General features: G+C 42.0%; 1 protein-coding gene across 7 annotated transcripts in view; it reads right to left on the reverse strand.

Annotated features, from left to right (window-relative positions):
- MTMR3 (myotubularin related protein 3) overlaps positions 1-16,673 on the reverse strand; it is a 126,643-nt gene that overhangs the window by 26,365 nt on the left and 83,605 nt on the right. For all 7 annotated transcript variants that reach the window (XM_018060996.1, XM_018060995.1, XM_018060998.1 and 4 more), the window contains 2 exons: positions 12,797-12,879; positions 10,664-10,830 (listed from right to left, as the gene is read on the reverse strand). In XM_018060996.1, the coding sequence (XP_017916485.1) occupies positions 10,664-10,830; positions 12,797-12,879 (250 nt within the window). The remainder of the gene's footprint in view (positions 1-10,663; positions 10,831-12,796; positions 12,880-16,673) is intronic.

The raw sequence follows: 16,673 nt of genomic DNA on the forward strand, positions 1-16,673 counted from the left end.
TGGAATAAAAGCACTGGTACCCTTAGTTTTTTAAAGTATTGTAATAAATACCATATTTAGTTTTAAAACAAATCTCTGCTGGGATAAGATGATTAAAAAATGAGGAAATTCTGATCAAGAATATTATCTCTTCAATTAAACATAAATTTAAAAAGTTAAAAAGGAATTAATAATCTCATCTAATCACTACTATCAAATTTAAGGGCAGTATCACCGAGTGCATGTTACAGAGAATAAAACAGACTGGGGAGATTATTATGGCAGCTCTGTCTGATCCCAAAACCCATGTTCTTGTCACTATACTGGCTAGCTTCCTATTTCCACACTCAGACTGATGGTATACATAAGAAATAAAATCAGTAAGTTCACCAAGACGAGTAATATGGATCTGTAATTCCTCATGAGAAACCCTCTGGGCCAGATTTCAGAAATCGAGCTTTCTGGATTTTAAGGTGGGATATGTATTATCAGTTCAGTTGCTCAGTCATGTCCGATTCTTTGAAACCCCATGGACTGCAGCACACCAGGCTTCCCTGTCTTTCACCAACTCCTGGAGTGTGCTCAAACTCAATGTCCATCGAGTTGGTGAAGCCATCCAACCATCTCATCCTCTGTCGTCCCCCTCTCCTCCTGCCTTCAATCTTTGCCAGCATCAGCATCTTTTCAAATGAGTCAGTTCTCGGCATCAAGTGGCCAAAGTATTGGGAGTTTCAGCTTCAGCATCAGTCCTTCCAACGAATATTCAGGACTGATTTCCTTTAGGATGGACTAGTTGGATCTCCTTGCTGTCCAAGGGACTCTCAAGAGTCTTCTCCAACACCACAGTTCAAAAGCATCAATTCTTCAGTGCTCAGCTTTCTTTATAGTCCAACTCTCAGATCCATACATGACTACTAGAAAAACCATAGCTTTGACTAGACAGATCTTTGTTGGCAACACTGGGTTAATGATCTCAAAAGCATTAAACAAACATTAACATCTTTACAGTGAAATACATGGTTAACTCAAACTAAGTGGGTTAAATAAAGCAGCAAATAGCTAGCTCAGATCAAGTCAAATCACCAAATAAAATTAAAATATTTGATTTTCAGAACCTTAAAGATTACAGAATTGCAGTTAAAAGACCATGGGGTTCCCTGGTGGCTCAGTGGTAAGGAATCTGCTTGCCCATGCAGGAGATATGAATTCAACCCATGGTCCAAGAAGATCCCACATGCCTCGAACAGCCAGGCCTCTGTGCCACAGCTATGAAGCCTGTGCTCCAGAGCCCAGAGTCGCAACTACTGAACCCACAAGCTGCCAACTACTGAAAGCCTGCCCTTCTACAGCCCATGCTCTACAACAAGAGAGGCCACCACAATGACAAGCCCGTGCACCATAGCTAGAGAATAGCCCCCACGAAAAGCCAAGCCATAACAAAAACCCAGCACAGCCAATAAATAAAAGATCATAGGACTTTAACTGCCTGTATCCAGGAATCTCAAGAAACACCATACTTCTAACTAGAATGCCGAGCATTTGTAAGAACATCCACCCAAAACAAGTATAACCTGCCTACATTTGCCCTCGTGGATTTGGCTCCTTCTTCCTTAAGACAGCGAGCTACACAGGCAGAAATGAACCAAATATAAAAGTCATTAAATCTGAAGTATTTCCTTCCATGAGAACAGAGTCCTAGAACAGTAATTTTATAAAGAATAAACAACAAAACAAACCACTTAGCAGTACCTCTAACATATACACAGCATTATAGGCTATAAAACACTGGTGGGCTCTGGGAGAAACTACAGTAACGAAAGCACAAAACAGCCGGCACTGGTGATCCGAGTTTTGCTCTCCCCGGGAGAAGAGCTTCAGAATAGGAAACGGCAATTACTTGAATGAAGACAAGTCTATAAAACTATTTCCCATTTAAACTGCTCTTCCTGAGCTTAAACTAGGTACTGTATGTTTCCTGAAGGATAGCTATAAAAAGGTGAGGTTCAGAGATGCAAGAGAAAATAGTCAACTGACTACTCCATTCTGGCAAAGTTTTAAAAGTGATACAATCTTTCAAACAGGAAAAAGCTATCTGAATTGGGAGTGCCATCCGTCTACAAACTGTAAGGAATGGTGACCATCAAGAATCTAGACAGGGAGTCTTTTCACTTAGAATCACAATACAAAAGCTGTAAAACTATGGCAACTTCCAAGTTCATTAATTAATGACACGTTTTCTCCCAACTTGGAATATAGTTCCAAGTCTCTGAAAAATGTAAAAAGGTATTTACTTAGTGGTCATTTACATTAGTACCTCTATCTTAATGGATACCCAGACACCCTAAATAGAATCCTATAAATTTAAGAGTAACCATCTCCACCTCCCTCCCCTCCTCCTCAGACAGTTTCCTACATAGAACTATCGCCCAAGAATGGGTTTAGAGTTCCCATTCCCAGCATGAAACTGAGCTGCAAACATATACTGAGTAGCCGTCATTTTAAAAAATCTGTTACTGCAAGTTCCTTGAGAACAAAGAATGCGTTGAAATTCTCTTTGTATTCTCTAAAGCAGTGACTTCATCAACTTTGAATTCGACCATCACAACCTACAGTAAGAATGTTTTACACCACAATTCAATACAATGTATTTTTTAAGAGTTTCATAAAATAATACTGACCCTTACTGTGTGTGTGACTCATTGATGTTTTCTATCCTAAGTGTTTCATTTCATACTTCATTTCTTAAAACTTCGATTTCATGACCCGCTGGTGGATCACAACCTGCAGTTTGAAAACCATTGCTTGAAAAAAAACTGGGCAGCAGGCCTTACATAAGCAGAGCCATCCAGCTGGCCTTTGCTCACCCTGCCAGCAAAGCGCAAGCCAGCACAGACATTGCTGGGTTTTCCTCAAGAACTCCCCTCTCAGAACTCTCATATCTCCACCAATTCAACATCACATATGCTGTGATACCCCAATTTATTTGTTGCTTTTTATTTCCATTTTGACCCTTCCTATGGGCCTTCCCCATCCCGAAATAACGGTCTGTACCTCTTTAACGTTTTGTATTTCTTATTCTACATACAGTCCAGCAATTATTTTAATGAGAATAAAAACTTTTCTTTAAAGCAGTAAGTCCCTCTACCATAAATACAGTTATCAACCAGCAGTCTACAAAAATTTCCCCCAAAAAGTCTAGCTCCCAGGGTGATTCTGAGTACTCACTCACACCTACAATTATATGTAACCTAAAGGCCTGGGGCAGAAGGGCCAGGCCCGTACCCAGGATGTGAGGAAGATCAGTACCAGAGTCAGAGAAGGTGAGAAACAGCCTCCAGATTTTCAAATATGGAGAGCAGAACCCTTCTTTTCTGTGAGCACAGGGCCCAGTCCAGTCGTCTAGATGCACAATTACGGGACTGCGGTCAAACCCGGAAAGCAGACTCTGCTGACAAGGGCTTTTACTTCATCCGGGCAGGCAGCTGCACAACAGCGTACGGCCTGGAGTCATGCTGTTCGGGGTTAATCAAAAGGTGCTTATCAGGCGATTCACAGAGAAGAGGTCAGAGAGGCGGGTCTGATGCCACTACACTAGCAACTCAATTGCCCAGCCATCTGTCAGACTCCAGATTAATGCTCGCATCCAGAACTACCACCAAGACGAGAGCTAAAACGAGAAGGATGTGGAGCACACAGCTTGCGTCCATTCTTATTTAGACTTTGAAATGGGGCCAAGAGCACAGTCAAGAGTTTTGCAATGAACTCCAACAGCATTATAAACGGATTAAGACTGAGCAACGTGGCCACAGCATGGCTGGCTAACTATGACAGGTTCAACAGTCAGAAACTAAGATTTACACGAACACAAGGTAATGATATAATTTTCCCATTTTCCTCCTGACACATTCTACTCTTAACAGGCTAGGCAGACAAGAGTCCATAAAAGGTTTTAATAACCTCTGAAAGACTAACTAACTTTTACCCTTCAGAGTCTATGCCTGTGATCTCATGTCCTGGGGCAGGTTTAAAAATGGCATGACTCTGAAACATCTCAGGTGCTGTCTCACCTAAAGATGACTTAAAAGAATGTGGTTGTCTGGTCTGCTCCTAACTGGTGAGTAATGCTGTAGCCACTACCAATACTCAACAATACTGGGTAGAGACAGAAGAACTAGGTTGACTGGCTTTAAAAATGCCACCACAGTATTTTTCATGGGCGAGTTTTCCTCTGTACTTCACAGTGAAAATATATGAAAGGAAAAAGGCATACATATACGCATGTATTCAAACCAAGTCACTGAAGTTCAAGTCAAGATTGCATATGACTTGCAGCAGGTTGACTTCAGTGTGGAACATGCATAGTAAAAACAAAATACAACCTTTAGTCTTGGAGTCAGTTCCAATGGTATCATTTTATATATTCATACTTTCCAAGATGTTTTCATAAGCATGACACTCAGGAGGCACTCAAGCATTCACTGAACTGAAACAGAGCTGATTTTCAAAATATACAGATCAGCTTGGGCAGGAAGAAGAAAAATGTCCCACACTCTGAGGAACATGGGAAACGGAAGTAGAAAGAGCTTGCCCGGTGCCATTTCAAAAATTAAATGGCAGAGTACAGGTTTGAATTCAGGTTTTCTAGTCCCTAAATCAGTATTTTGCCCCCCAAATGCCTCCATCCACAAACCCACGAAAAAAGCAGGTAACTGTGGACGTCCTGGCAGCCAACAGACACCAGAAATCTTCAGGAAAGAAAGGGCTGGGAGCCAAGGCCACCGTAGCTCAAGACAAAGCCAGCTGGAGTCAGCAAACAGGAGTGAGTTCGGACCTGGCACATCTTAGGAATATTCTAAGAGCTGACTCGAATCCTAAAGAAATTAAGTCATCAAGGAAAGAAGGAATCACCTAACGATGAGGAATTTGCAGTCTGCGGTTATGCGAGAAACAGGTTAGGTCAAGTTCAACCCTTGTTAACGAAACACTGTTAACTAAAACTAAAAACACTGTTAACTAAACACTAAAGCCCAAAACTAGGGAATGCCTTTTGGAATTAGGAGCCTTAAACAAATCAAAGTTCTTATATAACATAATACAAGGTACACACAATCACTTCTTAACACAATACAACAAGGTACACCCGATAACTTCATTATCCAAGGAAACGGCAGAGATTAAACAATCTAATACCTAAGACATACTGGGGGGCTTCCCTGGTGACTCAGTGCTTAAAGAATCCACCTGCCAATGCAGCAGACATAGGTTTGATCCCTGATTGGGGAAGATGCCACACGCCATGCAGCAACTGAACCCGCAGCACCACAGTTAATGAGCCTGTGCACCAGGCCCCAGGAGCCGCGACTATTGCGTCCAGGTGCTGGAATTCTTGAAGCCCATGCTCCACAACAAGGGAAGCCATGGCAATGAGAGGCCTGCACACTGCGACAGAGCACGGCCCCCGCTGGCCACCACTAGAGGAAAGCCTGCACAGCAGCAAACACCCTGTACAGCCCAAAATGAATAAGTACTAAAAGAAAGAAAAAGACTCCGCCTTGCCCAGAGACTCCCTGGTCTTCCCCGGTCTGGGAAGACCTCACATGCCACGGAGCAACTCGGCCCAAGGCTCTGCTCTACAGCCCGCAAGCCACCCCTCCCGAAGCCCACCTACCTAGTGCCCGTGCTCCACAGCGAAAGAGGCCACCGCAGTGAGAAGCCCGTGCACTGAAATGAAGAGCAGCCCCTGCTCGCCACAACTAGAGAAAGCCCATGCACAACCATGAAAACCCACCACAGCCAAAGAATACAGTCTGAGACATCTGCATTAAAAAAAAGGGAACGATGTAACAGGGACTTCTCTGGCTGTCCAGTGGTTAAGATTCCGCGCGTCTACTGCAGGAAGCACAGATCTGATCCCTGGTCAGGGCAATGAGGGAGACCTGAGTTCGATTCCTGGGTTGGGAAGATCCCCTGGAGAAGGGAAAGGCTACCCATTCCAGAACTCTGGCCTGGAGAATTCAGTCCATGGACTGTATAGTCCATGGGGTCGCAAAGAGTCAGACATGACTGAGCGACTTTCACAGGGAATTAAGATCCCATATGTCATGTGGTGTGGCCAAATAAAAACAACTCAAAAAAAAAAAAAGACGTAATGGCTAAAAACTTAGCAAATATACATGTAAAATTCACAAATTTGATTGGACGTAAAATTACTTTAAAAACTCAAAAAAAAAAAAGGGGAAAAGACCCATAAACAAACAGAAAAAAAACCAATGGCATATAAAGAAGGAAAAAGAAAGGTGGAACGGATAAGGGAGTGAAATGAGAGAGAGCTTAGGCACATTCTCATCACCTTCCAAGGCTTGTTGTCAGTGACTTGTGGGAACCACTGTGGGTTCGTTCCCCCGGCTGACCAGGCGTGTGGGAAGCCGAGATTCCTAAGACTTTCCCTGAGGCTCCCCAAGGGCAGCTGCCTGTTTTTCACCTCATATCCACAGCACATCATACAATCAATTCCCAATAACTAAGAACTGCTTTCAAGTTCTGGCTCTGTCAATGCCCTGCGGTTCAGTTCAACTGCTCAGTCGTGTCCAACTCTTTGTGACCCCATGGACTGCAGCAGGCCAGGCCTCCCTGTCCATCACCAACTCCCAGAGCTTACTCAAACTCATGTCCATCAAGTCAGTGATGCCATCCAGCCATCTCTTTCTCTGTGGTCCTCTTCTCCTCCAGCCTTTTCAATCTTTCCAGCATCAAGGTCATCTCCAATAAGTCAGTTCTTCGCGTCAGGTGGCCGAAGTATTGGAGCTTCAGCTTGAGTCCTTCCAATGAATATGCAGAACTGATTTCCTTTTGGACTGATCGGTTTGTCTCCTTGCAGTCCAAAGTAATCTCAAGAGTCTTCTCCAACACCACAGTTCAAAAGCATCAATTCTGCAGTGCTCAGCTTTCTTCATGGTCCAACTCTCACATCCATACTTGACTACTGGAAAGACCAGTAGTCAGTAAAGTGATGTCTCTGCTTTTTAATATGCTGTCGAGGTTGGTCATAGCTTTTCTTCCAAGGAGCAAGCATCTTTTAATTCCATGGCTGCAGTCACCATCTGCAGTGATTTTGGAGCCCAAGAAAATCAAGTCTGTCATTGTTTTCCCATCTATTTGCCACGAAGTGATGAGACTGGATGACATGATCTTCGTTTTTTGAATGTTGAGCCAGCTTTTTCACTCTCCTCTTATTACTTTCATCAAGAGGCTCTCTAGTTCTTCTTTGCTTTCTGCCATAAGGGTGGTGTCATCTGCATATCTAAGGTTATGATGTTTCTCCCGGTAATCTTGATTCCAGCTTGTGCTTCATCCAGCCCCACGTTTCACATGATGTACTCTGCACATAAGTTAAATAAGCAGGGTGACAATATACAGCCTTGACGTACTCCTTTCTCAATTTTGAACCAGTCCGTTTCTCTATGTCTGGTTCTAACTGTTGCTTCTTGACCTGCATACAGATTTCTCAGGCAGGCATGGTGGTCTGGTATTCTCTTGAAGAATTTTCCACTGTTTGCTGTGATCCACACAGTCAAAGGCTTTATCATAGTCAATGAATATTTTTTCTGGAATTCTCTTGCTTTATCTATGATCAAACAGATGTTGGTTGGCAATTTGATCTCTAGTTCCTCTGCCTTTTCTAAATCTAGCTTAAACATCTGCAAGTTCTCAGTTCATGTACTGTTGAAGCCTAGCCTGGAGAATTTTGAGCATTACTTTGCTAGCGTGTGAGATGAGTACTGTTGTGCAGTAGTTTGGGCATTCTTTGGCATTGCCATTCTTTGGGATTGGAATGAAAACTGACCTTTTCCAATCCTGTGGCCACTGCTGAGTTTTCCAAATTTGCTCAAGTAAGTGCAGCACCTTCACAGCATCATCTTTCAGGATTTGAAATAGCTCAACTGGAATTCCATCACCTCCACTAGGCTTTGTTTGTAGTGATGCTTCCTAAGGGCCCCTTGACCTCGCATGCCAGGATGTCCGGCTCTTAGTGCTTGGTTTCACCATCGTGATTATCTGGGTCATGAAGATCTTTTTTGTATAGTTCTTCTGTGTATTCTTGCCACCTCTTCTTAATATCCTCTGGTTCTGTTAGGTCCATACCGTTTCTGTCCTTTACTGAGCCCATCTTTGCATGAAATGTTTCCTTGGTATCTCTAACTTTCTTGAAGAGATCTCTAGTCTTTCCCATTCTATTGTTTTCCCCTATTTCTTTGCACTGATCACTTAAGAAGGCTTTCTTATCTTTCTCCTTGCTACTCCTTCGAACTCTACATTCAGATGGGTCTATCTTTCCCTTTCTTCTTTGCCTCTTGCTCCTCTTCTTTTCTCAGCGATCTGTAAGACCTCCCCAGACAGCCATTTTGCCTGTTTGCATTTCTGTTTCTTGGGGATGGTTTTGATCCTGGCCTCCTGTACAATGTTAGGAACCTCTGTCCACAGTTCTTCAGGCATTCTGTCTATCACATCTAATCCCTGAATCTATTTCTCACTTCCACTGTGTAATCATAGGGGATTTGATTTAGGTCATACCTGAATGGTCTAGTGGTTTTCCCTACTTTCTCCAATTTCAGTCTGAATTTGGCAATAAGGATTCATGGTCTGAGCCGCAGTCAGCTCTGGTCTTGTTTTTGCTGACTGTATAGGGCTTCTCCATCTTTGGCTGCAAAGAACAGAATCCATCTGCTTTCGGTGTTGCCCATCTGGCGATGGCCATGCACAGTCTCTTGTGTTGTTGGAAGAGGGCGTTTGGTATGACCAGTGCGTTCTCTTGGCAAAGCTGTTAGCCTTTTACCTGCTTCATTTTGTACCTCAAGGCCAAACTTGCTTGTTACTCCAGGTAGCTCCTGACTTCCTACTTTTGCATTTCAGTCCCCTATGATGAAAAGGACATCTCTTTTTGGTGTTAGTTGTAGAAGGTCTTTTAGGTCTTCATAGAACCATTCACCTTTAGCTTCTTTGGCATTAGTGGTTGGGGCACAGACTTGGATTACTGTGATATTCAATGGTTTGCCTTGAAAACAGATTCTGTCGTTTTGAGATTGCACCCAAGTACTGCATTTCAGACTCTCTTTGTTGACTATGAGGATTGCTCCATTTCTTCTAAGGGATTCTTGTCCACAGTAGTACATATAATGGTCATCTGAATTAAATTCACCCATTCCAGTCCACTTTAGTTCACTGAATCCTGAAATGTCGATGTTCACTATTGCCATCTCCTGTCTGACCGCTTCCAATTTATCTTGATTCATGGACCTGACATTCCAGGTTCCTATGTAATACAGTTCTTCATAGCATCAGACTTTACTTCCATCACCAGCCACATCCACAATTAGGCGTTGTTTTCACTTTGGCTCAGCCTCTTCATTCTTTCTGGAACTATTTCTCCACTCTTCTCCAGGAGCATATCAGGCACCTACCAACCCAGGGAGTTCATCTTTCAGTATCACATCTTTTTCCTTTTCATACTGTTCATGGGGTTCTCAAGGCAAGAATACCAAAGTGGTTTGCCATTCCCTTCTCCATAGACCACGTTTTGTCAGAACTCTCCACCATGACCCATTCGTCTTGGGTGGCCCTACAAGGCATGGCTCATAGTTTCACTGAGTGGGACTGTGCACCAGGCTTTGCCTCTGAGTCTTCATTTCTCTGGCTCCCAAAACAGAAACACCAGGCTACTCTGACCGTTTGACAAGGTCATGAGGGTCAAACAAAAGTATAAAGAACCTTTAAACATATCTGTTTGCTATGATTTAATTAAACATATGAACCAAAAGCTTTGACCAGTAAATGAGCCAGGAAACAAAAGGATACAAGCCTTGTTAGATTAGCCTCCCATGTTTAACACAACCCAGAGCAGGAGTGTTAAGATTGAAGGTTCAGGATTGAAAATTAAGGTTTAAAGGAAAAAAAATCTCTAAAGTAAACTGAATTAGAAGGAAGCTCACATCGTTTCATAGCTTAGCAATTCAAGTCATTGTTTTCAAGCTGAACATATCTTTTAAGACTCAGTGGTAGATCAGCAAACTTCTATTTATGGCAACACACAATTTATAGAAAATTACACAGAGAAATGACATGAACTTGGTCAGAGCCATTTTTGAGAGAGAAACATGGCGAGTATGACAAAGATTTCATAAGGAGTCAGGAAGTCTGGAACCCAGACTCCTGATTACCTACAAAAGGTTATCTAGGACTTGAAAATTCAAAGACAGCAAAAGGTCACTTTGTAATCCATTATTCTGTGGCCTTACCTCACACCTCCACCTTTGTTAATGCTACTTGCTCTAAAATCCTTTTCCCCATTCTATCATCAGTAACAGCTTTCCAATCTTCAAAGCCTACTCAAACGCCACTTCTAACATGAAGTCTTCACAAACAACACTCATGGCTCCCTTCCAGCGGGTTTCCATAACACCCATACCCTCAGTATTTTTAGTCTCAGTAAATTGGGACGTCAATTCTTACCCGTGAAAAGTAGAAAACACCTTATAATGAGCTTAGAAAAATGATGAGCACATGCTAGGTGCACCGTGAAAAGTACACTGATTAATAAATACATCAATTTTAGGAGTCTCATTTCCTGTAAGGGTGTCTCAAGCAGTAATTCAGTAAAGCCACCATTTGCACATTTAGAAAGGCCTACCTGGCCTGCACAGGTCTCCGTGTTGCTCTTTTTCACTGGCGTAGACCTCCATGCACCAAGCATGGTATGCAAACGAGAAGAGGTCTTCTATTTTAGCAGGTGGTCGGATTGCATTGTTCAGTCTCTTAAGCCACTCTTGACACTGCTCAAAGGTTGAGAACTGACACCTTTGTAAAGCCAAACAAGCACAAATGTGATCAGAAGACAGTTGACAATGAAATCTAAGGGAAGCCGCCATCTCAAGAGTGCCTACTCACAGTGAAACGATAATTACAGTTAAAAATCATTAGTATAGAGGCGGTCTAATGTTTATGATTTATAATTTGAAAAAACACATTCAACAAATTTTAGTCAATGATACAAAATGTCAAGAAGAAAGCTAGACATGTGGAAAAACTTTTTTTTTTAAGACGAATAAAATCTCTTCTGAGACTGATTAGTGAAAATTATTGAAGTAAAATAGCAGTCCCTCTTCCAGGAATGGGGTTTCATTCCACTTCTCCCACCAAAGCTTTATGGTTGTCCCTCTCAAGAAATATGTTCCGTTTTTTGTTTTGTTACGACATATCACGCCAAACTCAGAAACAGTTCACAGTATTACTTTTAGCCAATTAGGGAATAATTTCAAAAGTAATCTACTTAGCAATTAAAATAAATCAGCAACTTCCGATTGAAAATCAGATACATTACACTGAAACTCTCAGCTGTGACCATGTAGAGACCAAAACAATTCTATTATCAAGTGCAATTTCAGTGCATATATATAACTAGGAGATTAAAAGAACTTAAAATAATTAAAACTGTAAAAAATACTTAATCTTTTCAAATGCAGTATTTAAAACTGAGTAATTAATACACAAGCTTTTTAAACTGTAAGTTATAACCAGTATCTATCAAAAGCAAGCCAAATCTCAATGGCTAAAAAGCAACTTAAATATTTACCTTAAAACCAAGGAGGAATCAACTATACTCCAATAAAAATTGGAAAAAAACAAACAAACAAGGAGGTCATTTAAACCTCTCTCTCATCCCAACTAGTGTGACTTATCAACATGGCCACACAATGTTTACTGGCACTCTAGAATAGGTCATAAAAATAAAACAAACTGGGGGAGCTAAAAACTGGGAGAGCTACTAAATTTAAAATGCATTTCAGTCATCCCTTTTCAACCATTATAACGATGAACACTGAAGAAATTTGACGAGCAGCAGGACATCTGTAGAGTCTTAAAGTGCCTCCCAAACTGCTATCAGTTGCAACGGAGAAAATACAGAAATTACACAGAAAACGGGTGATTCCTTGAAAGAACGATCAAAACTAACATCACTAGTAAGGAACAGGTGGGCACTGTTTGCCTCCAGCTGTAATACAATAGCCTGAAGAGGACACAACCTCACGTGTACAGTATTCCAGCTGAAAATGTACAACCTCAATTTATTCCTGAGGAAACACTGGACAGAAAAGAAGCATTCTATTATAATAAAAGATTGTTTTCTTCAAAGTGCTAATGTCAAAAAGATAAAGAAAGGTGATGGAAAACATTCCAGATTGAAGAAAGCTACAGAATCATGGCAACTAAATACAGTATGTGCCCTTGACTGAATCTTGCTCTGAATGAGGTAGGGGCAGTGCTATAAAGCGCATTATTTGGTCAACTGACAGAATTAGAACATGTGTAGCAGACTGGATAAAATCATTACGAGTGTAAAACCGAAGCTGATAATGATATTGTGGTTATGTAACAAAATACCCCTATTCTTAAGAAAGCACACTACAGTATTTTGGGGCAAGGAGCCATGATTACGTACCTTACTTTCAAATTGTTCAGAACAAGAATTTCTCACACACATACAAAATAACACAAAGGGGGCAAAGTGTTAACAGTACTAGTGCTCTTTATGATTTTTATCTTTGTACTTATTTTGCAAATTTACAGTTATATCCAAATAAAAAAGAAAACATATCTTTCCAGTAACAAAGTAGCCTGAAGACAAAATATTTCAGGGACTAACTACTCAGAAAAATGTTCCTTACTAGGCTGACCCTCAAAAGCAGTTTTTGTTATCAAATCATGAATCCACCCTTTAAAAAGTATTTTCCACACTAAACAACAGCATAAACATGTCACATACCTGATAACTTTGCAGTCTTTGCAAGTCAAATGAAGCTGAAATATATCTCGGCATTCAACACTTTCTATAAGCTGCAATGGAATCTGCAATTAAAAAAAGATGAAGTTCCCTTAGTCAAAAAGGCAATGCCCCTGCAGTTCTGCAAAGTGTCCAGCAAGAGTGATTAGAAAGCTCTACAGGAGAAAGCAGCACAGAACTGCATACTCCTGTGACTCAACAGCACTCAAGTGATCTACTGGGTGACTCGGGCTTCCGTTCCTCAGCCTCTAGTCAATGCCCTCAAGTCACGTCACAGCACAAGGACAACAAACAAAGAGGAGGCACCGCATCTAGAAGGACAAGGAAATACAGAAACGTGTCATCTCTCCGGCAACAAACGTACAATCTTCTCTCTCAAAGCACCACTTTATGATGCTAGAGCTAGCTGTGATTTGCAGTGACACAGAAGCTGAAGGGAACCAGAACAGTTAATCCTGTCCTGTTGACAAAAAAGAGCTGCAGATCAAGATACTTGTCGCCTATCCCAACGACAAGGTGGGCCTGGGCCTTTGTGTCAGCAAAGCAGCAACATGGAAAAGACTGGAGGTCTGAACTGCCTGCGGTAGCACAGAAAGCCCAAGACAGCAGATGGAGCTGCTGGGCAGGCGCTCTGCTCAGCAGAAGAGGAGGGACAGCTCTCACAGTGAAAGGTTGTTGTTGAATTATGACGCCGGGATTTTTGGCCCCCAGAGGAGAATTTAATCTGGGGCCAGAGATGAGGCTTGATCACTCAGAGCTTTTGTGTAATAAAGTTTTATTAAAGTATAAAGGAGATAAAGAAAGCTTTTGACATAGGCATCAGAAGGGGGCAGAAAGAGTATCTGCCTGCTAGTCTTTAGCTGGATGTTATATAGTCACCAGCAGTCTGTTAATGAAAGGAAGGAATGTCTCAAAACTTAGAATGGCACCAGGCCCGTCACCCATAAGATGTATTTTGGGATAATCTTGGTTCTAAATGGTTTATCTTGGGCCATAAAAGGATTACCTTGAATTTTGAAGAAGGGCAGAGCATTATATAAATAGTGTCTCATATAGATTAGAGGAACGATATCAGAGTATAACATACTGGTTTATCAAGTAGGTTCTGAGCCCAAAAGGCGGAACCGACTTGAAGACAGAGTTTGGGGTAAATGTATAGTGCATTTGCATAGCTTAAGATAAACATTTTTATAAGAAAAAGGAAATGGTTAACTTTAAATGAAACCAAGTGTCATTATGGCAACACAGAATTATAAGAGAAACCTCTTTTTAAATTTGTATAGAGAAGGAAAAAAAATATCGCTAGTTTGCTTCTTCATGCCGCTTAAGGGAGATAAAAATGTCTGACACTTGCAGGCTATTTCCTCCATTTGGAGACCCTTGGCCTTCCTGCCTGTTACCCTCTCAACAGTGGCCTAATCGGCTAGGTTTAATGTGTTTCAAAAGACAAGCTGAGGAGCCCTGTTTGCCAAGTAGGGCTCAAGGTATGAGTAAGCTGGGATGGTTCTCTCTCTGCCAATCTGGTCATCTGATACTGAAACAAGATCAGCAGGACAGTGGAGGGGGATCAGAGAAGGGAGGCAGACAGGAGGGAAAGCATCTGAAGAGGGTGATAAGTCCTCAAGCTGGTGTTAGAACCCTCCTTCTGTCCCTCAACTTTTCCTGACAACCCCCTGACCTCAAAAATTTCCAATTCCCAAAACTTTTAAAGAGAACCTGGTAAAAATTGTAGTGGATGCTCTCACTCATTGAAAAAGGATCTTTTTACACTGTATCAAGCCCAATTAAAATGCGGCTCTGGGAGCTGCAAGGAGCATTCCAGCATTTCGTGTTTTACATGAGGAGGAGGCAGTCTCCTCCAGCACAGAAAGAAACAAGAGAGCGCTGCTAGCTGAGCCCGTTTCAGAAACAGGCTTCGGGCAAACCCTGCCACACTGTGTGGTCACCAAAGTCAGCTGGGAACTCTCAGAACAAAGATGTGGAAAGAAGCCTGTATGATGGACACGTCGGACAAACAAAAAGAAACTGGGGCAGGGATTCAAAAAGAGAAGAAAAAAAAATACTGTTACTCAGGTTATAGCTGAGAGTTCTACTTCAGAGTAGAGCCTTCTAGATTTATCTACAAAATTCCTTTATAATAGGACCAGAAGTAAGAGAAAGACTAAGAATTCCTGCCTGTGTTCAGAGAAAGAAAAAGGACCTTTGGCCCTCTGTTTTTAGGTCCTCTACCCCAAGGTACTGTGAGAAACCAGAGCTGATGCAGTTAAAAATTCCTTCAAGACCTGTACATCTAAGAAGGAACAACAACATCATCTCAGTAGGGATGAACTGTGAAGGCCTAACAGGAGATTGAGAGATCAGAAGGGGACCCTGACCTTCCCTCAGGCCAGTCCTCTGTGTATTCTGGGACACTCATGTTAGGTTTTTTGTTTTTTAAACCTACAGTCCCCGTTCTCCCCCAATACTCCCCTAAAAACAAAAAGGAAAAGAGGCGCCAGACCGGCAGTTCAGAGGCTTGAGTTCTAATTTCAATTTTTAAAAATTTTATTAACCAAAATTCTGCCTGCTTACCAACTTCCTTGGACAATCCTCTAACCTTCCCACATGCCACCAGCCTTTGCTTTCTGGTGGTCCCAGCTTAGGAATGCCCGGGCAGAGGGAATGGGAAGAGCCTGGGGTGGAGTGAGAGTGAGCTTTACAAATCCACAGGCTCTCACAGCAATCACCTGCTCCATGTCCCCTCCAACACCCTACCTTATAGCTAGAAAACCTGAAAACCTACTAACATTATTACCAGATGCTGGAGGGAATGGACCAGCCTGTGCTATTTTGCTACAAAAAATAAAAGTTTTACATCCCTCCTATTTGGACTAGAGCCCAAGAGCCTAGGTTCAGACTTCTAAAATACAAAGACGCAACACCCCAGAGCATGCAGAGCACTCGCTGCCCACATGCTCCCAATGTGCAATGTTTCATATACTTTAAAACTGCAAACTTAAGAAAGAAGGATAAAAATACTGGTTGCTAGTATATCGATCCTACCAAATCACAACAACCATGTGTATTCAAGTCATAGATACAGAAAACAGATTTTAATAATCGTGCAGATTATCACATGCAAGGAAGTTTAATATGCAGCAAGAACAAGGACATAAAAGAGAAACACTTGCTTTTGTATCAGATGAACAGCTCCCTTTTTTCTTCCCCTTTCATTTCAATGTTACTCTTCAATGCACCCACGCCACCCTCAAGATTGCCTTCCCTTTGAAAAAGGTGGAGCTAGCTAGCTTTTCCTCTTCATACAGCCAACCAAAATATAAAATAAGCTTCTCTACTTCTCTAAACGCAAGACCACTGATTCAGGTTTCTCAGCTTTCATCACATATGAGGAGGATCCCTACCATTTCTGTCACTAGACAGACCCAACAGCAAAGAGATACAGGTTCATGAGGCAGGCCATCTTACAGCTCGGTGAGGTTAAGACACTTCACTAAAGCTGGTGGCAGAGTCAGGACCAGAATCCATGGCTGCCTTCCAGCTCAGGGCCCTGCCAACAACATACATGGTGCTCCGTTCTTCCTCTAGGACGCCCTTCCCTTCTGTGTGAGCACTACTTCAGTTTTTCTTTCACTATTAAGCAGCCTCTTCACCAGGGATCTTAAACGGAAAACAGAATGTAAACCAACCAAGATTCTCTAGAGGCAATTCTAAGAAATCTGAAGTCACAGTCATGTCCTCCCTAACCCAATGGTTCAGTGCTTTGCACCAGTGCATCCTCATTTTGCTCCTTTCTTCTCTGCCGCCTTCTTGCCAGGCCATTCTCTCTCCCATTACAGTGCTTTTCTCCTTATAAAACCCA

Source organism: Capra hircus, chromosome 17 (genome assembly GCF_001704415.2).
Source record: "Capra hircus breed San Clemente chromosome 17, ASM170441v1, whole genome shotgun sequence".
Classification (NCBI taxonomy): domain Eukaryota; kingdom Metazoa; phylum Chordata; class Mammalia; order Artiodactyla; family Bovidae; genus Capra; species Capra hircus.